This window comes from Vulpes vulpes, chromosome 13, assembly GCF_048418805.1.
Source record: "Vulpes vulpes isolate BD-2025 chromosome 13, VulVul3, whole genome shotgun sequence".
NCBI lineage: Eukaryota > Metazoa > Chordata > Mammalia > Carnivora > Canidae > Vulpes > Vulpes vulpes.
In genome coordinates, this window is record NC_132792.1 from 155244388 (window position 1) to 155268267 (window position 23880).

At 32.4% G+C, this 23880-nt stretch overlaps 1 protein-coding gene across 9 annotated transcripts in view; it reads right to left on the bottom strand.

Moving 5' to 3' along the window:
- DENND1B (DENN domain containing 1B) overlaps positions 1-23880 on the bottom strand; it is a 261506-nt gene that overhangs the window by 128486 nt on the left and 109140 nt on the right. For 8 of the 9 annotated variants that reach the window (XM_072733418.1, XM_072733421.1, XM_072733423.1 and 5 more), the window contains 4 exons: positions 16291-16360; positions 4779-4859; positions 1463-1522; positions 189-242 (listed from right to left, as the gene is read on the bottom strand). In XM_072733418.1, coding sequence (XP_072589519.1) covers positions 189-242; positions 1463-1522; positions 4779-4859; positions 16291-16360 — 265 coding nt within the window. The remainder of the gene's footprint in view (positions 1-188; positions 243-1462; positions 1523-4778; positions 4860-16290; positions 16361-23880) is intronic. The other variant, XM_072733415.1, reaches the window with a different exon arrangement.

Below are 23880 nucleotides of genomic sequence, written 5' to 3' on the forward strand. Positions count from 1 at the left end.
AAGTAAAGTAGGAGACACATCAAAAAGAAAAAGAGATAACACCATTACTCCTATTTCGTATTTCTAACAAAACAGATAATTAAGATGTATTCTATTTCTCTAAACAGAAATCTTCAGACATTGAGACCAAAATAAATAAAATTCATAATATGAGTAGCATAAAAAAAATATAGAAAACAGAAACTTACACTCTCAGGAATTGTTGGGAGTCCAGTAACATCTGGAGCAATGAAGTAGGAATGCTAACAAAAAGAAATAAATCACATAAGAAAAGCAGAATGAAAATTTGGTCATATTACATATAATTTAAGAAAAAATATGAAAAGATGTATCAATTAAATTAATAAGTACCAAGGATTAACATTCAGGATTTGTGGAATTTGAGAGATTCTTAAATAAGACAGCAGGTTTATATATTGAACAATAACTTTCACATACAAACACAGTTAAGTGTCAGTTAAAAATATTTAATTTTAAAACTGAAATTAGAATCCTGGAAAATAATTATTAAGACAAAAAAGTATATTACTGAAAGGTATGTATGTACATACGAACACATTGAGGGATACCGGTAAATAATTAAGTTTGCTTTCCCAAGAATATCTCAAGATCTATTAAGATTTCTCAGTTTCTATGGTAAGTCACAACAAAGTTCTCTGGTACATATCAGCTTCTTTATTATTTAGAAAGCAGCAATAGGCCATAATTTTTAAATATTTAAAAGTTTTTTTAAAACATGATCTCAAAAGTTGACTCTCATACACCCACTAAACAAACAGTAATTAGCTCCTATAACATTCAAAGCAACACAACAGTTCATAGATCTATTTATATAAAAAGCATATTGTGTATGTCTTCATGTTGCCCCATAATGTTCCCAAATTTTACCACCCAGAATCAGCACAACTAAATCACCAGAATTGTTTTATTTTCTGTTCATATTAATCTCCAAAATTATTTTACTATCTTAATCACATAAGGACATATTTAATACTGTCATAATTAAAGACTGGAAAAGAAACATTCTAGCCAATATTGGGCACATCTAACTAGTCAGAACAGGCTAGTTAGCACAGTCATAATGCAAAATTTTCCAGGGTAGAAAAACAATATGAGATAAATCACAAGGTCTCCTGAGACCTTGTGACAAAAAAATGTGACAGAAATCTCTTGCTGTGAAGCACTTTCACATTACTACTACTGAGAATGAAGAAATATGCATAGATTTGGTCTCTATTAACTGCTTTATTTGGAGGAGTTTTTTAATAGTACTGTATTTCATAAAACTATGCTCTAAAAGATAGTATAAACAGAAAATATACTCCGAATGATTAATTTTCTTAAAAGAGTCAAATTAACCATTTCCTAAAGGACTGGAGTGAATCTGAAAAACACAGTGAAAGAAGTAATTATTTTCTCAATTTAATAGTGATTTTTAGAAGCCAATGTCCTTTTAACTCACCGGTACTAGGAAGGGCTGATCTTTCAGAACTTGCTCACTGGCAATATATATCTCTTGGTTCTTATAATATATGAGAGAAAAAATGAATATTTTACTTTCATGGGGGAAGTTTACAGAATTTGCTGTGTATCTGAAACAAACCCATGTAGCCACATTATTCACTGAAAGTACCATTAATTATAAATGCTATGTTAAATGCTGTTTTGCCAATTTTATGCTAGAAAAACCTCAAAGTATTTTCATTCTCAACAGAGAGTAGAAAATGCTGTGGATATTAATAATTTTGAAATAGAATTTCAAAATAAACATTTACATTAAATACTAACTTTTTATACAATCTGTGATATTCTTGTGGTTGCAATGTCAAGCCTTGAAAAATTCATGTGTTACAGCATTCATGAAATATGAAATTATAAGGAAGTATAGTAACTTCCCAAGGCTTCTTACATTTTTCTATCACAAACTGTGCAAACAAAATTTTCTTTCTACTTTATGGAAGAACAAAAATTCCCAGGACAATCAATCTTAACGGGGCATCATAAAACTAAAACCTCTACGAGAAGCTGAAGACAAGTGCTTTTAATCCCAGCTCTGCCACTCATGAACAGCACAGCACTGGGCTCAGCACTAGAGCAAACCGTTGTTGAATCCAATGAAATTACTAAATGGACTTTAGTTGAATTTAAGACAATATTTTATCAATCAGCTGAATCTGCCAATTCTTTAGATACTGTTTTGAGAAAAGGAATACAAAATTTGAAAGCTACCATAGTTATTGACTCAAAAGCTTATAAGAAGGCTTAAATTATAGAAATAACTGTCATACATGGAATAGAACACACTCAAATTCACTAAACAAGATTATTTCAGCTACAGTACAAAATATCTTCTCCATATGATAAAACTTCAATTCACTAACAACTGATATTAGGATAGCTTTTCATGGTATATCTAGATATATCATTTCATGTAATTCCCCAAACAACTTTCTCAAAAATAGACTCACTCAATTTCTCAAATGAAGAAAAAGAATCATCAAAAGATATTAACTTTTTGGCTTAACATCACACACTTAGTAACTATGACTTAAACCAGTATTCCCTATTCTTAGATATTAAGAGGTCTAACACTTTTTTTTTATTTACAATCCTAACTAATAAAGATGAATTGTTTCAATAGCCAGTATTTTAAAAAAATATCTTATTCATTTGAGAGACAGAGAAAGCATGAGTAGAAGGGAGGAGCAGAGGGTGAGGGAGGAGACTCCCCACTGAGCAGAAAGCCCAACATGGGGCTCGATCCCAGGACCCTGGCATCATTACCTAAGCCAAAGACAGATGCTTACCCATCTGAGCCACTCGGGTGCCCTCTGAATAGCCAGTATTTTTGAACAGTATTTTTGTAAGGTATTTATTTACTCCAGAACAAATGATACTCCAATTTAAAGCCAGCATGCATTTTTTACATCTCTCATTAATGCTCTACAATAGTTACCTCTATTATTTTAGCACGTATATTTCCTTCACCTTTTAACAAAGTGTTAGAATCATTTTATAAATACAACTCCTTCAAAGAATGACATTTATTTTTGATAATCCAGAGCCTTTATTTGTTCTTGATATTTTCCCTTGGCCTATTTCATTCTTACTAATCATAAACCTTGCACTTCTTTGGCTTCAATGACCTACAAATCTGAGTTTCTCCTTAACTGTTCCTTCCTCTAATTCTTTCATACAATCTGCTTTTTTCTTCTATACAATCCATTTGGACAATGAGATGTTGGCCTCTGCTTTACTCTCCCTGTATTCCTTTAAATAGCTCAAGTATTCCTACAACTATTTCTGTTGATGACTACTAACATCTGCGTTAAAAATTCCAGGTTATCCTTAGCTTTCCAGTCTACAATCTCCAAATGACTACTAAATATTTCCTCTTTGGTAGTGTGCAACAAAAGAGGGTGTAGACATAAAGGTGTGGAGATCACAGGGAAAAATAATACGCTGTTAACCACACAGGAAAGTTTCACAAAGGTGGGAAGTGAGCTAGTTCTAGACTACAGATGGATATTCTACAAAGAGGCTTTAGTAAAAAAGTAAGGTGTACAAGTGAAAAAGCACAATGTTCATTCAAGAAGACGAACAGAACAATGTGACCAGAGTAGGAAATCAATTTAGGAAAAAAAAAAGTGAAACAAAAATGAAAAGGTAGACTGAGGCTAACTAGTCTGTGTTCATGAAAGCCTGGTGGAAAGTTTGGACAAAATCTATAGAAAATGGGAGCTTTTAGGTTTCAGCAAGAAACTTTATATAGTTTAAGGAAGTTTAATCTGACAGGCTTTTATAGAAAGGACTAGAAAGAGAAACTCTAGAGTAAGAACTATTTAAAGTGCTAAGCATCTGAACTAGGTTGCTGACAGAGAAAATAGAATAATGTCAGAGAATGCTATTATTGAGGAAAACTGCAGGAAAAATTACGCAAAAAGAAAGTTATTACCAAAGAATATAATGAAACTAATCATTTCTTTGTTGTGCAAAAAAGTAAAGACCTATGAATACGATTACATATACTTCAATTTACTTTTTCTTTCAATTTCTCTTACATCACCCTATACATTTTCTTTCTTATGAGTGGCACCGTTTATCATTCTGTTGGAAGAACTAAAATGAATATAAATAAATGCTAACATTTCATGTGGTATACTGAATATTAATGAAAATATCCTCATTTGTGGTCATTAACTTTGAATATTTACAAAATCTCCCAAAATACTAGTGTGCTTAGTGAAGTTTCAGTGGTAAATAATCTATACCACAACAGGCTGTTTGATAAATATCAATCATGTTTTCATTGGTTGGTGTTTATACTTGGATGGATTGCAGAATGGGGAAAGAAGAAGAAACTTTGTACCCAGAATTTTTATCATATGATTAATTATATGCTATACCCTCAATTCTTTTTTTATGTACTGTTTTCATTTTATGAGAAGTATTGTGTGTGTGTGCACACACATGTGTAAGTGTATTTCCTTATTATGGATAGATTTCACCTGAAAGTCAGTGTTCCTCATAAAATATTCTCACAGATGTAGCTACTTCTAGCATATAATAAAAAAAATCTGTGATTTAAGAACTCCAAAAATTCACATCTACTATATGTTATGATAGTTAAAGCATGGCAAAAAGTTCCAATATCATCCTGTAGTGCTGTTATTACTGGCACTAAAGCTTCCCTGGTAGAAGAATCTCTTGATGGTGCATGTGTTCTTAAATGAGAATGTTCTATGACTCAAAAAAATCAATTAATAGCTAATACTTACCACACTCAAACTGACAGGAGTGTTTGCCTTTGGTACTGGGTGGCTATAGAGCGATTTGAGAGTTTCATTCAAATCATCTTCCTAGAGTAAAATTAAAAAGTACATTTTATAAATGAATTAGATTCAAAGCAATATAATTAAAAACTACCTGATAAATCATGCACTGTGCCTTTTGATATTAGACATGTTTCACACAACTGCTTACCACAAGCATATTTCAAAAACTGAAATAGAAATATTGAAATTTAATAAGTATGGAAAATATAATCAAATATCTTTATCCAGAAAGTAAAATAGCAATTCTATTTAATATAAATCTATATTTGGCAAAACGATTATTATAAAATACACCGATGCTATCTATAGAGAAAATCACTTAAATCATTAAATCCAACAACAATGGGATTGAATAAAAATAACAATACTTTTTATCAGATCACTGAATGCTTCCATTTTCCATTTTAATTTTAAAATCTTAAACCTCATTTTTAAGGGATACAATTTAGTATGATCATTGTACTATGATACAATGTACAGGTTATTCTAAATAGCTCTTTTCTAAACAGCTACCAGCACACATGTGTATGTGTATTTCCTTATTATGGATAGATTTCACCTGAAAGTCAGTGTTCCTCATAAAATATTCTCACAGATGTGGCTAATAATAAATGGGATTAAGTAAAATATATAATGCATTTACTTCCTAGGATATGTATAATAATAATGTACCTTGATAAGCACACTCACTTTTTCTGAATTATACATATAAACCCAGTTATAAATATACGAAGGTTGCTTTTTATATATATAATTTTTATTCTTTCTTAAAATATTTAGGTGGGGACAATATACAAAAGGAAATGGAAATTGCTCAAAAAAGGTAAATTTTAATTGTAAGGAACTTGGATATGAGACACATAACTTCTCACAATTTGTCTTATAACCTAACAAAATTTCATAACTCCAATTTCTATAAATGTTTACACAGTGTGCATTCAAAACTGCCTACTTAGACTGTTCTTTAGAATGACTTAAAAGAAAAGACCATATTTAACACTAAGAGTTTCTAAAAGTAAATTATTCAAAATTTGGATGACTATTAGAATTAATGCTGGTTCCACGTGTATACTCGCAAAAACAAAGAACAAGAAATAATCACCAAGTAGAATTCTGGTTTTGAATTTCCATTGCTATAATTAAATATTTTTATTTCCAGTTATTTTCCTAGGAAAATGACTGAATGCATAGCTTCAACATAAAATTGTTCAAATGTAAAATGACCTTCTAATGAATATCTCACAGAATTAAGTACATCAAGTGTAGCAGGGGAAATATTTACACACATCCACAAAAAATACCTGAACTTTTGACAAGTACCAAAACTTTGCTATTATAATAATAAAATTTGATTGCCAGATTAGGAGATTGCTCACTAGAAGTGCAAAAGGAGTATCTTAATTCATTAACGATACATTTAAATTCTATTAAATAAGAAGTGTCTGTAGTAGTATCTGTGCTGAATTTAGGGTTTTGTTTTTTTAAAGATATTTACTTTGAATCTCAAAAGATGATTGTCCTATCAGTAATCATGAGTGAATGACTTATAATCTTGAAAGATAACTATGTAGACTTATGTTCTGGAAAATTTGAGTAGTTCAAAATTATTGGATAATACATTATGTGTAACAAAAAAGGAGTAGATGAGCTAGGAAAGAATATCATAAACTAGATCATGGAGCTTCTTATACATCAGGCTGCATACAAGTTTAGATTTTATTCTAAGAGAAAAAGGAAGCTATGAGAAGACTATAAGCTGTGGAATGATATAATCAGGGTTCAGGAAGGAAGAACATTCTTAAAGATCAAAATACAGTGGCACTTAGAGCTATCAGTGTGTATGAAATGCCAATAAATGTGTAGAAAGAAGAGAAACTAAGAATATAAAATAAGAACATCCAAGTTTTAGGTGTAGATAGGAGAAAAAAGTCACAGAAAGGCTTAGAGTATAGCTAGAAACAAAGGAAAAAAATTTTAGGCCAACCCAGAAAAATACCTCAAGAGTAATGAAATATCAAATGAGAATTTATTTTTTAAAAAAATTATCTATTTATTTATTTGTTTGTTTGTTTATTTATTTATTTATTTAAAAGATAGTACATGCAAGCAGGTAGAGGGGTAGGGGAGAAGAGAGGACAGGAGGGAAAGGGAGGAGGGGAGAGAATTTCAAGAAGACACCTCACTGAGCATGGAACCCAAGACAGAGCTCAATACCATGAGCTTGAGATCATGACCTGAACAGAAACTGAGAGTCAACACTTAACCAGCTGAGCCACCCAGGTACACATCAACTGAGAATTTAAACAGATAAGAAAAGGATGGAAAATATATCCTGATGTTAAAAATCAGAAAACAATAATAGGCAATAGTTAAAACTTTTTTAAAAACTTTTCTTTGGTGCAGTCCCGGTGGCTCAGCAGTTTACCACCACCTTCAGCCCAGGGGTGATCCTGGAGACCCGGGATCGAGTCCCACGTCAGGCTCCCTGCATGGAGCCTGCTTCTCCCTCTGCCTGTGTCTCTGCCTCTCTCTCTCTCTGTCTCTCTCTCTCATGAATAAATAAATAAAATCTTTAAAAAAAAACTTTTATTTGAATTAAATTACACCAAATGGTACAGCTCATATCTTAGTAAATTAGTTCTTGCTCCAAACATCAAAGAATGACTAAGGGGAAAATTTACAAATATCATCCTACAGAAGTTGATTAATTCAAAAGCACACTTGAGCATTCTCATCTTCATTTTTAAGAAAAAAAGATAAGACTTAAATGTAAGAGCTAAAACTAAAATTCTTAGAAAAAAACATATAGGGAAAGCACCATGACATTGAATTTGTAATTTCTTGACATGAAACTGAAAGCACAAGCATCAAAAGAAAAAATGCAAAATCGGACTTCATGAAAATTAAAAACTTTCATGAATCAAAGGACACAATCAACAAAGTAAAAAGGCAACCCATGGAATGAAAGAAAATATCTACAAATCATATATCTACTAAGGGATTAATATCTGAATACATAAAGAGCTCCTACTACTCAATAACAACAACAAAACATGCTTAAAAATGGGCAAAGACCTTGAGCAGACTTTTTTCCAATGAAGAAAATTAAATGACCAATGAGTACATGAAAATACATCACAAATCATTAAAGAAATGCAAATCAAAACCACAATGATATACCACTTCACACCCATTAGAATGGCGTTATAAAAACAAAACAAGGAGACATTTCAACAGGGCAGCATAAGATTCTGAATTCACCTTCTCCTATGGATACAGCAAATTCACAGCTACATATGCAATAATTCCCTCACAAAAATACCTGAAAACTAGCCGAATAGCTCCTCCACAACAAAGGATAAAAGAACCACACTGAGAAATGTAGAAGAGGCAGAGACATGATCTCATCCAAAACCCCATCTAATATGTGGTGACCCACAAGTGGGAGGGATCTCAAGCAGTTTCTCTCTGAGAAATAAGGGACTTATGGCACATATCAGGCACCTCAAGCTTTCAGACCTACATCAGAGAGATGAGCTCCCAAAATGTCTGGCTTTGAAAACCAACAGGGCTTATATCCAGGAGAACAAAGAGTTGTAGGGAATGTAGATTCTACTCTTAAAGAACTTAGGCACAGACTCCCTTGCCTCAGGACCAAGTACAAAAGCGGCAGTATGTAAAGTACCTAGACCAACATGAAGATTCATTTGCTAATCTTTTTTTTTTTTTTATGATAGTCACAGAGAGAGAGAGAGAGAGAGAGAGAGAGAGGCAGAGACACAGGCAGAGGGAGAAGCAGGCTCCATGCACCAGGAGCCCGATGTGGGATTCGATCCCGGGTCTCCAGGATCGCGCCCTGGGCCAAAGGCAGGCGCCAAACCACTGCGCCACCCAGGGATCCTTCATTTGCTAACCTTAAAGCATCTGCCAGAGGAGGAGGAGCTTATTCAAACTCTCTCTCTGGGACAGAGAGGCACTTGTGGGTGTCACTTCTTCTCCCTTCTACCTTTCTAGTGCCAGCACGCACTCCTGCCTCTACACCATCCTTGCAGCCCCATCAGAGGCAGTGGAAAAGCACAGCCTACATAGGGAATGCCGCTTGAGCACTTGGCTCTGGTGGCCATGGAAAATTATGTTTTCTGGGCCCCACAGGTCTGAAATAATAGAAGAGACAGTTCTTGACAGGATACTACCCTCAGGGTACTGCACAAACAGCAGAAGGAAACACACTCCGAGTCTTCCTATTTACTTACACTGGAGCTTCAACTGAGGGGCACACTGCAGAACTCCCACACATCTAGAGGCTATTGAAGTACGCTCAGTGAACACAGACCAGGGGATATCATTTTTGCACTCTCCCCTGGCCTTGCAGTAGCTCACTGGTACCTCCTAGAAAGTTCATACACTTGTATGAAGCCACACTTTTTGCCATTGTCACCAAAAGTACTCCTCCAGATTGACTGAAGACCAGCAGTCTTTCTGACTGCCGTCCTGCAAAACTATACATTTACATACCTTTAAAAAGCTGCTGCTTTAGGGTTTAGCTTCCAAGCAACCTAAATAGATCCCTCCCTCTGGAACATTTAGAGGACAGAGCACTATCTCAACAGCTATTAATAATAAATCAAGCTGCTTAGACAATCACAAAGGTTCAAGAGATAACCAAGAGCTAGGGCAAGGTTAAATGATAGGGTCATCTACACAAGGTCATTCTTTAAAGAATGAGAGAGAGAGCTGTTTCATCTAATGCACCAAAACTAACATAGAAAGCCAACCAAAATGAGGCAACAGACTATATTCCAAATGAAAGAATAAGACAAAATTCCAGGAAAAAAAAAAAAAACCTACAGGAAGTAGAGGAAAGTAATTGATCTGATAAAGAGTTCAGAGTAATGGTCATAAAGATAGTCACTGAAATTGGTAGAAGACTGGATAAATACAATGAGAACTTCAAAAAGAGAGAAAATATAAGAAAGTACCAAATAGAAGTCACAGAACAATAACTAAACTAAAAAATACACTGGAAGGGTTCAACAGCAGACCAGAATCAGTGATCTGGAAGACAGGGCAGTGGAACTCACCCAAACAAATCAGTAAAACAAAAAAATAATTTTAAAAAGTAGAGATAGTTTAACGGATCTGTGGACAATATCAAGCAGAATAACATCCATATTATAGAGGTCCAAGAAAGACAAAAGGGGACAGAAAACTTATTTGAAAAAAATAACAGCTGAAAATGTCCCTAATCTGAGAAAGAAAACAGATATCCAGACCCAGGAAGCCCAGAGACTTCCAAACAAGATGAACCTAAAGAGATACATGCCAAAAAAACATAATTAAAACATCAAAACTTGGAGAATCTGAAAAGCAGCAAGAGAAAAACAACTTGTTACAAAGGAACCCCCATAATGCTATCAGCAGATTTCTCAGCAGAAACTTTGCAGGCCAGAAGAGAATGGCATGACACACTCAAAGTGCTGAGGAAAAACAAACTTCCAACCAAGAATACTTTACCTGGCAAGGTTATCACTCAAAATTGAAATAGAGGTAAAGAGCTTTCCAGTCAAATAAAAGCTAAAGGAATTTATCACCACTAAACTGCCCTACTAAAAATGTTGAAGAGATTTCTCGAAGCTGAAAAGAAAGGGTAATAATTATTAAGAAAATATATGAGAATAAAAATCCCATTGGTAAATACATGGTAAAGGTAGTAGATTAAAGACTTATAAAGCTAGTATGAAGGTTAAATGGCAACAAAAGTGAAAATAACTATAGAGACAATAATTACTTAAGGGATATACAAGGTAAAAAGATTTAAACTTGACATCAAAAACAAAATGATGGGTGCCTGGGTGGCTTAGTTGGTTAAGTGTGTGACTCTTGATTTTGGCTCAGGTCATAATCTCAGGGTAATGAGATCAAGCCCTGCATCAGGGCTCCATGTACACCGGAGCCTGCTTACAATCTCTCTCTCTCTCTCTGCCCCTTCCCCAGCTCCCATGTGTGCACTCTCTCTCAAACTAAAAAAGTAAAAATAAAACATGTTTTTATGGGGAAGCGGGTCAAAATGTAGTTTTAAAATGCATTCAAATTTAAGTTGCAATCAACTTAAAATACACTATTACATATATAAGCTATTATATGTAAGCCTCATAGTAACCACAAAGCAAAACTCTATAAATAGATTCACAAAGGAAAATGAAAAAAGAATCGAAGTATACAGCTATACAAATCTACCAAACCAAGAAGAAAGCGAGAGAAGACTGAAACAGAGAAGAACTACAAAATAACCAGAAAATAAACAAAATGGCAATAAGTACATAGTAGATATAATTACTTTAAATGTAAATGGTCTAAATTCTCCAGTCAAGAAATACAAAGTAGCTAAATAATTTTTTTAAAGGCCATCTATATGCTGTCTACAAGAAACTCATATCTTATGCAAGAACACAGAGACTGGAAGTTAAGGAACAGAAAAAGATATTTCATGCAAAAGGAAACCAAAAGAAAGTGTGGCAGCTATACTTGTATCAGACAAAATAAGCTTTGAAACAAAGAACATAATAAAAAATGAAGATGGGCATTACATAATAACTAAGGTGTCAATCCAGCAAGAAGATATAACATTTGTAAAGGGAGAAATTGACAGGAATAATAACAGGAGACATTAATACCCCAGTTACATAAAAGAATAGATCATCCAAACAGGAGATCAAAAAGGAAACACTGGCCTTAAGAGGCACATTACACCGGATAGACTATCATATAAAGAACATTTCATCCCCAAAACAGCAAAAGACATATTTTTTTCAAATGTACATGAAACAATCTCCAGGATATATCATCTGTTAGTCTATAAACAAGTCTCAATACATTCAAGAAAATGGAAATCACATCAAATATCTTTTCCATCCAAAATAGTATGAAACTAGATGTCAATTACAAGAAAACTGGAAAAATTACAAATATATGGAGATTAAACAACATACTACTGAATGACCAATGACTCAATGAAGAAATCAAGAAATTAAAAAATACTTTGAGACAAATGAAAATATAACACACCAAAATAGTTCTAAAGTTTATAGATATATAAACCTACCACATTAAAAATGAAAAAAATCAAGTACACAAACTAACTTTGTACATAAAAAAAAAAAATTTAAAGCCTAAAAAAGAAAAATGAAGCCATAATTTAGTAGAAGGGAGGAAATAATAAACATCAGAGCACAAATAAATTAAATATGGGATAAAAAATGCAATAGAAGGGATCCCTGGGTGGCGCAGCGGTTTAGCGCCTGCCTTTGGCCTAGGGCACAATCCTGGAGACCCGGGATCGAGTCCCATGTCAGGCTCCCGGTGCATGGAGCCTGCTTCTCCCTCTGCCTATGTCTCTGCCTCTCTCTCTCTCTCTCTCTCTGTGACTATCATAAATTAAAAAAAAAAAATGCAACAGAAAAGACCACTGAAATTAAGAGTTGGTTCTTTAAAAATAGAAACAAAAAACTGACCAACTTTTAGTTAGATACACAAGGATAAAAAGAAAGAGTTCTCAAATAAATAAAATCAAAAATAAAAGACACAACTGACACCAAAGGAATATATAAATTATCATAAGAGACTACCATAAATAATTTTATGTTAACAAATTCAACAACTTAGAACAAATGGATAAATTCCTATAGATTTATAGTATTTCAAGACTGATCATGAAGAAATAGAAAATCTAAATAGGCTAATTACTAATAAGGTGACTGAACCAGTAATCAAAAAACTCCCAACAAACAAAAGCCCAAGACTAGATGGTTGCACATGTGAATTCTATCAAACATTCAAAGAGGGTTTAATATCAATCCTCCTTGAACTCTCTAAATAACTGAAAAGGTGGGAATGCTCCCAAACTAATTTTATGAGGTTAACATTACCCCCATACCAACACCAGGCAAAAAACACAAAATTACAAGCCAATATCCCTGATAAACAGAGATGCAAAAATCCACAATAAAATATAAGCAAATCAAATTCAACAGTTCATTAAAAGGACTCTCCACCATAATCAATGGGACTTATTCTACGGAATGCAAAGATGGTTCAATATCTGCAATTCAATCAATGTGATATACCACATTGACAAAATAAAAGATAAAAATCATATGATCATCTCCATAGATGCAGAAAAAGCATCTGACAAAATTCAACATCCATTTATAACTAAAACTATCAACAAAGTGCGTATAGACAGAATGTACCTCAAAATAATGAAGGCCATATATGACAAGTCCACAGTTAATATCATATTCAACAATAAAGCTGATCAGGACTAAGACAAGTATGTCCATTCTCACCACTTTTACTCAAAATAGTATTCAAAGCCCTAGCTAGAATAAGTAGACAGGAAAAAAATAAGAGGCATCCAAGTTGGAAAGGAATAAGTAAACGGTCACTAATGTAAATGACATGATCTTATATATATAGAGAAAACCCCAAAGATTCCACAAAAAACAAAGACACCAAACCTGTTAGAACTGATTAATTCAGCAAAGTTTCAGGATACAAAATCAAGATGCAAAAATCTGTTGTGTTTCTTATATAATGAACTATCAGAGAAATCAAGAAAACAATCCTATTTACAACTGTATCAAAAAGAATAAAATAGCTAGGAAAAAATACCTAGGTATATATTAAAAATTATTAGATAATGATGAAAGAAATTGAATAAGATGCAATAAGTGGACAGATAATCTGGTCTTGTAGATTAAGAGACCACTGTTAAAATATCCGTTTTATTCCAAGCAATCTACAGATTCAATATAATCCCTATCAAAGTTCTAATGTCATTCTTCACAGAATTAGAACAAACAATTCTAAAATGTATACAGAACACAAGAGATGCTATGTACCCAAAAGAATCTTGAAAAAGAACAACAAAGCTAACAGTATCATGCTCACAATTTCAAACTATATTACCATGATATAGTAACAATAACAGTAACAGTATGCTACTGGCACAAAAACAGTGACACAAAAATTAATGGAATAGAACGGAGAACCCAAACATAAATGGTCAATTAATTTATGACAAAAGAAGCAAGAATATGTTTTATCCTTTATGGACAATCTCTTTTAATAAATGGTGTTGGGAAAACTAGACAGTCATAGGCAAAGGAATGAAACTAGACCTCTATCTTATACTATACACAAAAGTTAAGTCAAGAGGGGATCCCTGGGTGGCCAGCGGTTTAGTGCCTGCCTTTGGCTCAGGGCGTGATTCTGGAGTCCCGGGATCGAATCCCACATCAGGCTCCCTGCTTCTCCTTCTGTTTGTGTCTCTGCCTCTCTCTCTCTGTGTTTCTCATGAATAAATAAAATCTTTAAAAAATTAAATGTAAGAGCAGAAACTATAAAACTCCTAAAAGAAAACATGCAGTAAGCTCTTTGACACTGGCCTTAGAGATACTTTTTGAATCTGACTTCAGAGTCAAGGGCAAAAAAAAAAAAAAGAAAAGAAAAGAAGTGAGAAAGAAAGAGAAAATGAGACTATATCAAACTAAAAACCATAGCAAAGAAAAGAAAACTATCACCAAAATTAAAAGGTAATATACTGCATAGAAGATACCTGCAAACCATGTAGCCATTAAGGGTTTAATATCCAAAATACATAAAGAACTCATACAACTCAATAACAAAAAAAAAAAAAAAACCAATGATTTAAAAATGGGCTGAAGATTTGAATAGACATTTTTCTAAAGAACAAAGACAGATCACCATTAAGCACATGAGAAGATTCTCAACACCACTAATCATCAGGAAAACACAAATCAAAAGCACAATGAGTTATCACCTCACACCTGTCATAATGGTTATAACAAAAAGGTTAAGAAGTAACAAGTATAGGCAAGGATGTGGAAAAAAGATGTATACCCTTGTACACTACGGCTAGAAGTGCAAACTGGTGCAGCCTCTATGGAAGAGTTTGGAGGTTCCTCAAAAAATCAAAACTAGAACCGCCATGTGATCCAGTAGTATTTATCTGAAGAACGCAAGAACACTAATTTGAAAGGACATGTGCACCCCTCTGTCCACTGCAGCATTATTCACAAGAGCCGAAATATGGAAACAACATAAGTATCCATCACTAGATGAATGGATAAAGAGGTAGTGTACACAATGGAATACTACTCAGCCATAAAAATGAACAAAAATATCTCCATTTGTGACAATACAAATGGACCCTGAGGGCACTTACGCTAAGTGCAATAAGTCAGAGCAGGACAAATACCATATGATTTGACTTATGTGTGGAATCTGAAAACCAAGGCAAATAGAAAAAACAAAACAAAATAAAACTCATGGATACGGAGAACAGATTAGATTGATGGTTGGAGGGTAAAGGGTTGGGGGATAAGTGAAATGGGCGAAACAATCAAGAGGCACAAACTTCCACTTAAAAAATAAGTAAGTCAAGGGCCTATAATGTACAGCATGGTGACTAAAGTCAATAATATTGTATTGCAAATTTGAAAGATGTTAAGAAAGTAAATCTTAAAAGTTCCTATCACACACACACAAAAAATCTTTAACTTTGTAGAATTGGTAATGACAGATGGTAACTAGAGTTACTGTAATAATATTTCACAATGTACACAAATGTCAAATCATTATGCTGTACACCTGAAATTAATATACTGTATATAAATAATACTTCAATAAAGCAAAAACAAAACAGAAAATAGCAGGTGTTGGGGAGGATGTAGGGAAATTGGAAACTTGTGCATTGCTGCTGGGAATGCAGAATGGTGACACCATGTGAAAAATATTATGACAGTCCTTCAAAGAATTAAGCATAAAATTACCGTAATATTCAGCAATCCACTTCTGGATATATACTCAAAAGAATTGAATACAGCAACTCAAACAGATATTTGTACACCCGTGTTCCTAATAACACTGTTTACAACAGTCAAAAGATCGAAGCAACCTCACTGTTCATCTATAGATGACAAGATCAACAAAATGCAGTGTGTACATAAAATGAAATTGTATTCAGCAATTCCTTTCCTCAAAAAGGAAAGAAATTCTGGCACATGGATGAACCTTTTTTTTTAACATGGATGAACCTTGAAAACATGCTAAGGGAAACAATCCAGTCACAGAAGAACAGATATTATACAATTCTACTTACATGAGGTGCATAGGCAAATTCAAGTAGGCAGAAAATACAATGATTGTTGTCAGGGATCAAGGGAGAAGAAAGGAAAATTATTGTTCAATGGGGCACAGAGTTTCAATCTGGGAAGACAGAAAAGTTCTAGAGATGATGATGCCGAAGGCTGCACAGAATGTGAATGTGCTTAATGACGTAGAACTGTACACTTCAAGATAGTTAAAATGGTAAATTTTATGTTACATGTATTTTACAACATTAGAAAAAATTTAGGGGAAAAACATAGCTTACCAGTTCCTTGGCCAAGTAATCTGCCAGAGTATTTAGAAGCTTGTAATATACTTCAAACCATGGCAGGTAACTGTAAAAAACAAAACAAAAAATACTTGAAAAATGTATACACATATACTATTTAGAATCAACACATATATTATTTAGAATCAAGAAAAGAGATAACAAACATTAAATTTGTTTTATTTCAAACAGCTTAATCCTGGATGGCAGAAAAGAACTATATCCATGTTCTCCTTACTGTTACAGTAAAATTTTATTATTATCTATTAATACTTTTCACAAAATAGTAATCATCCAAAGTCCTATTATAAAGTTTATTCATTACACACTTCTATTTTATATCTGTAGTAAAATTATGTAATCCTATATCATGGTATACATGGTATGAGTGCACCATAAGCATTCAGAGAATATAAGTTAATCACTGTAATAAAATATAATACAAAATAAAAACTAATTTTAAAATGCTTTCAAAATAAAGACGTAATTATTTCTTATTATGATTACTAAAGTCACTATATAATACAATAGAATTATGTGCCTAGTCAATTATTTTGAAACTGACGTTTAAGTAGGATAATAAATTTCAAAATAAACATCAATATAAATAACAAAGTCTATTTTAAAGTTGTAAAAAACTTTTAGATATCAAAAATACATATAATTGAAAATTCATTTTGATTCACTTTACTAGATACAAATATAACTAATTTTTATGTAACCAAAATAGAATTGTCCAAAATTCAATTATACACAAAAAATCTGTACTCCTTATTACAAATTAAGATATTAGTACATTTAAAATCTATTCAAAGGTTAATTGTTCATTAAAATGCATGCTCTTCACATAGAAGTATATAGTAAACCATAGAAACACCAGTGTATTAAGTATCAAGTAACAAAAACTTTTTTTTTAAAGAATTACTACATAAGACTACTTTCTAGAAGAAAACAGTATGATGTTTTTACTATATAACTGTACCCTGACAAGAGTACATGTATATAAATTAAATTTTTTCATTTAAGAATCAATGAATAGAGCTTAGAAAACAACATTCTATCTGCATTTTTTCATATAATGTCTGATTTATTAATGGCTATGAATGATGCTTTTTGATTCAAGAGTAACCTAAAGTTACAACAGAAGAGCAGTGAGGTATAGTCTCTTTATTCAGTAGAACTGTTATAGAGTTCTTTAAAATAATAATAATTACTATTAATGATAATAAAAGGTGATATAAAAGATGCCTATGATATTTTAAACTACTAACTTCTGGTTAAATCTAGTATATTGAAGACACACATTTATCTCTGTGCTGTTTGGAAATGACACTAAAACGATAGTAAATGAATAAAAAGGGTATAAATTAATAAGGAGAAGAGAAATGAAGAAAAAAGCAAAAAGAGAGCAACACAGTTGAAAGGTTTTGTAAAGATGAAACGGAAACAAAGAATGATATCTGACTTAGCAAAATACAGAACACCAAAACCTAGGTGGCAATAAAAGAGAAAATGACCAGTAACTGGAATGTTTGTACCCCACTCCTCAGGATCCTGAAATACTGGTCTGGGAATCTCTTTAAAAACCCTCAGAGGTCCTATTTTCTAGGAATGAAATCCACCACTGTACATACAAAGTTTCTAATTCAGTTTGGTGCCTCTATCTTAAATATAAATGAAGGGCTCAACCACTAGATATTAGAGAAAATATATACAGACGTGAATACAAACATAAAAGGAACTCCAAGTAAACACACAATACAAGCAGCAGATGAGAACTCTAAAAAGTTATCATTAATATTCTTAGGAGCTTAATATAGAAAAAGATGCTACTAGACAAGATAAAATCTAAAAAAAAAAAGAGATGAAAAAAATTCTGGACAAGAAAGAACTTTTAGACATTCAAAATATAAAAGTTGAAAAAAATTAATATCAATAGAAAGATTAGAAATTAAATCAAGACTATCTCCTAGCAACTAGAATAAAGAGATAAACCAATGGATAATAGGAGGATAAATATTAAAATATCAGGGCATCAATGTCAACGATATAAGAAACAAATCTAAACTCATGGAAGAAAAGTTCTATTTAGGAATAAATTGTACAAAGGTCTAAAGAGCAAAGAACAGCCTTGGGGAACTAGAAAATCAGAAGTTAGTACTGGTATTCTTAATTTTCTTATTTAAATGATTCAACTCTCTAACTCTAGTGCCTAGATTACTATTCTACTATACCTCTCACCAAAAAAGAAAAAAGATTAATAATACTATTTTTAAATTTTCAACTCCATACCATGCAAATTACCACATCTTATTTTCTACACTCATTATCACTCAACGAAATAATTTTCATGGAGAATGTTCTTCTACTAAAGCACACTACACTTCCTCGGACAGAGTGCCATTTCTTTCACATATGCAAGCATTTCATATTCATATTTCAACTTTTAATGGCCTGAAGAAAGTGTTATTTCAGGAAAATTTCAGTATGTCATGTAGTTCAAATCTGTATGTTCACATTAAGAGGAGACCTAATCTATTCAATGAGCATGCTGATCTGTTTCTGTCTTGTTCTCAAAAATGCCTAAATAAAGCAAAATTTATTGATTTTAGATAGTTGCACATCTACCTGTTAATTCTTACACTGTCATTACCACCTTACTCAAATAATGTGAAACTTTTTTGACCTTAATTCTTCCTTCCTGGACCATTATAAAAATAAAAATTACAATAAATATCTGATAATACTAAGTTACTACAAAGTGAGATAATCTTTGTCTACACAAGAATTCTTTTTGCCTTGAATGCTTCTCTTTTTTTTAAGTTCTTATTTTAATTCTGGTTAGTTAACATACAGTGTTGTATTAGCTTCAGGTATACAATACAGTAAGTGAAGAGTTCCATACATCACCTGGTGTCATCACAACAAATAAATTCCTTAATCCCCATCGCCAATTTAACCCAACTACCCGCCACTCTCCCCTATGGTAACATCAGATTGTTCTGTTTCTTGCTTTGTTTATCTCTCCCTCTATTTTTTCCTCTTGTTTTGTTTCTTAAATTCCACATATGAGTGAAACCATACGGTATTTGTCTTTGACTTATTTCACTTAGCATTATACTCTCTAGGTCCATCCATGTCATTGCAAATGGAAAGAGTTCATACTTTTTATGGCTGAATAACACTCCATTATTTATTTATATATATAAATATCACATCTTTATTAATTCATCTATTGATGGACATTTGGGCTGCTTCCATACATTGTCTATTGTAAATAATGCTAATATAAACACAGGGGTGTGTGTATATCCAGTTGAATTAGTGTTCTTGTACTCTTTGAGTAAATACCCAGTAGTGCAACTGCTGGATCACATAGTAGTTTTATTTTTAACTTTCTGAGGAATCTCCATACTGTTTTCCACAGTGCTGCACCAGTTTGCAGTCCCACCAACAGTGCAAATACTTTTCTGTGTTCTGGTTTTTTCATCTTTACATTAGTTTTCATTAGTTTTCTTCCCCTCTCAATTTTCTTTCAAATTGTGAAGATTAACTGAAACAATGTTTCATAAAAGCTAATTTATATAAATATAATTTATCTGTAAGATTATTTAACTGTTTTTGAAAATAAAACAAATTGAATTAAATAATATTTAGATTACTTCTCAAAATGTAATAGTTCTTATTTGTGCTAAATATTTTGTTATCTATGTAATCAATGCTATTTTTTATAATCTCCAAGAATACCAATTCTGGCTGAACTTCATCCTGGTACCAGACTATGTTTGTTCTTAATAAGGATATGCTGGATTTTGTTCTTATCTTCATTCTTTTAATCATCAGTTTCAACACTCAATTCTATTATGTTTATAGCACTGCTAGACACTATGATGTTTTATAACTACCTCTAATATGATTACATCTATAAAACAGACTAACTTTTTTTTAAAAAACTATTGCAACTTTGTTGCAATAGAACATGGAACTAGTCAGTTCTATGTCTATCTAGGGAGAAGACAGCAGAATCTAAGGGATGACACTCTGTATGTTAAAATAATTGGAAGAACAGGGAATAAAACTTTTTAAACACTAACTATATGTATGAAAACATGCTAGGTACTTTATCTCACTTAATTATTAAAATAATGCCATAATGTGTAATTGACTAAAGTAAAGAAACTTACCCAGGATCAGGGTCACAAAGTTACCAAATGGCAAGCCTGGGATTAGAACTCTTGATCCATTTGACTGAGCAATATTTGCTCAGGTGTTCTCTATAGATAGCCTATCACCCAATGCAGGCATGCAGTTCTATAATATCTAATCTTTGAATAAACATGTCCAATAACCAGACATTTTCAGGCAGCTAAATAAACTATGACAAAATATATTCTGGCTTAATCTTAAACCAGTCTACTTATAATTTCTGTCCACTGAAGCAAATCCTATCTTCCAAATCTGTTTAACTAATATAAAAGGCATTACTTTTATGCCTTTCAAATTATATTTTGTTCATATGGGTGAATTTCTCAGCAGATAAAGATCTGTTTAATTCTTTTATCTAATGTATTGGTAATTCCTTCCAATTGTAGATGTTAGTACTGCTTCTACGTTTATCATTGTGGATAAAAATTTTAAAAAGGACATGGCCCTCAATATAGTACAAGATCCCTCTCAAAATAACATAAGTCTATCTACCAATAATCTAAGTATGATATTTTAACCAATAGAAGGACTCATAACTTCATTATCTATTGTCTAGTCAATATTTTTCTCTCTACATAATTTGTTCATGAGAAAGAGTGGAACAGACTCTAATTTTTACAGCGCTGCCTGATACATAACTACCTGATACACCAGTGTCACCATAAAGAACTGAGTTTAGTTACACACAACATGCATTTTATAACATATACTGATTCTTGGTGATAACAATTCCTTCTTAAGAATGGAAGTCATTCATATTTTTAAATAAAAACCTCATATATCAAAGTGGAGCTATTCTGTAACCTAGTCATGCTCCTAGAAATGTCAGGGAAGCTGGAACATTTTCTGTTGCTAATAAACAATAGCATCTAGAGTAGAGGGTGTAAACTGACTACTTGCACACTATCTCTAGCCCATGGGCATATTTTGTTTGGTCAACACCCCCTTGTTTAATCAAATAAGTTGCCAGCTTCTAAATCTGAGAAACTTCCCTTAAAGATCTGGATTTCTTGTTCCTCTTAAAAATCAAAAGAACTGGTCACATATTTTTCACTCTGTACCTAAAGCTGTGTAATGGCTTTTGTCTTTGCATATGGCATGTCCTATCTGGATCAACAACTAACCCCAACTTCTAACTGTCAGACATTTACCCTACATATCTCATTTGAATTCCTTCCTGGTCCCTGTAAGTAATTGCATCCACAATCCTTGATATGAAGCAACTACTCAACAGGAAGTCCTGCTCATTCTTTTGTATGACAAAGAAAATGGTTTGGAGTACACAAAGTAGACAATAATTCAAATATTTAACAAGATTCCATTGTAAGTTTTATTTATTTTTTTAAGATTTCATTTATATATGCATGAGACACAGAGAGAGACAGGCAGAGACATAGGCAGAGGAAGAATCAAGCTCCCTGCGGGGAGCCTGATGTGAAATTCAATCCTAGGACCCCAGGCAAAGGCTCAACCACTGAGCCACCCAGGTGTCCCTCCACTGTAAATTTTAAAGACAAAATGTATAGCAAAAATAACATCTATATTATAAATGTTATAGATTTATAAAACATTATAAATTATATAAACTTACCTCACTGGGTAAGAAATGTTATTCTCAGGTTCTTATTTCTGTGGCTTTTTAGATAATTTCAAACAATATATGTTCAAAGCTATTTCTCACTAACATATAAGCCCTTAAACTGATTATCAATAAGTTAAAATATTTTTTCACTAAATTTTATAGACTCAAAGACAGTAAAAATTTGTTCTCTTACAACTAAACACAAAAATCCTAGAAAGTTAAAAAACTGTACTCAACATACTATAATGGCTTAATATTTTACCTGAATCTTATAAAGCCTGAAAATGTAATTTTCTTAACAAAGAATAATTGACTCTCATAGTCTTGTACACATATATAAATGTAAAACATTAAGACCAATTATTTCTTAAGAAGTCAAGAGATTCTTCAAAGTTTAGTTATAAGACTATTTTCTTAATTTTTCATAAAGACGTAAGGCAAAACACAGAGTATATAAAGTCATGAATCCATCTTGTGGCAGTAAGAAGACTTCCCCCCACACTTGTGCTTCCACTATAGGGCTGATAAAACTTTTACATTCAAAAGTCAAAGGTTAAATAAAGGAAAGGAAATGTTTTTTGTCAAATAGTCAGGTAACCACTAACAGTCTAAGTGATCAGCAGGAACCTTAACTTATAGTAATCAAATAAAACTAAGGAAACTGCCTTTCCGTAGAAAAACGTCTAATGTCTAGAGGCTGTTTTTCTGTCTGGAAAATTGACACAAAATGTGTAAAATTGAAACATTCTGCTTCTAAGGGATTTGCCCAAAGGAAGAGTGTGAAAGCTTCAAGTTTGGTATGAGTTAAAGGGGGGAAGGGGAGGGGACTACAAAGGTCCTAAACATCAATCTGTCTTCCTTATTAGGGTATTTCATTTAGAACCCTTGGCAACAATTTTATAGTTCTAAAATTATGTGAATCGAATTAGGAAAAAAAAGTTATTTCTTGCATTTTTGTTAGCCTGTGAAAGCAATTCGAAATACAAACAATGGCAAGATTTAAATTAGTAATATCTCAGAATATTTTTGAAATCTTATTTAAAGCTAAAATAGACATGTCATGGAAAGAGCTAAAGCACACAACCTCAGCTGAAAATTCAAAGTTAAACACCAACTTTTGTACCTGATTTTACCCTGTATTAAAATTTTTAACCATCCTTAATGTATCTCATTTTCATTATGACTTTTAAGGACCTGAAATGTTTTAAACTTTTCAATATCAACAAAACTCAAGAGATATTTATATTTTTCATATATAATTTAAATCATTAAAATACAAAAACTAGAAGGTAATATAAATGAATTTTTTTGTTAAGATTACATTCAATCACAATAAGAAAGATAAGAGAAATATTAATTTGCATCTAAAAATCTTAAATCATTTAATGAGAATGACCTCTAATTAATTAATCCAGTATTATCTCACAATAGAATACCTAAGAATAATGCATGATTCAATATAAATGCACTAGTTTTACACGAGACAGCATCATGGGCAAGGTATTATGATTTTTCATATTCAAAAGTCAAAATATATTCCAGGTAAAGATATAAATAACTTATTTTAAAAACTATAATCAGAAAAGAAATTATCTTTGTGCTAAATCTCAACTTTTAAGGAAAAAAAACTGAAATGACCAACTGTCAGCTTGAGCATGTGCAAAAACTCTCAACACTTAAAGAGGATACTAAGAAAGCCTTGGAAGTTTTTCCAATTTATAAACTGCTTTACATGCATTCATTCATTTACAAATTGTGACTAAAGCCTACAGTTAATTATTTAGTTTGCTATCCAATAG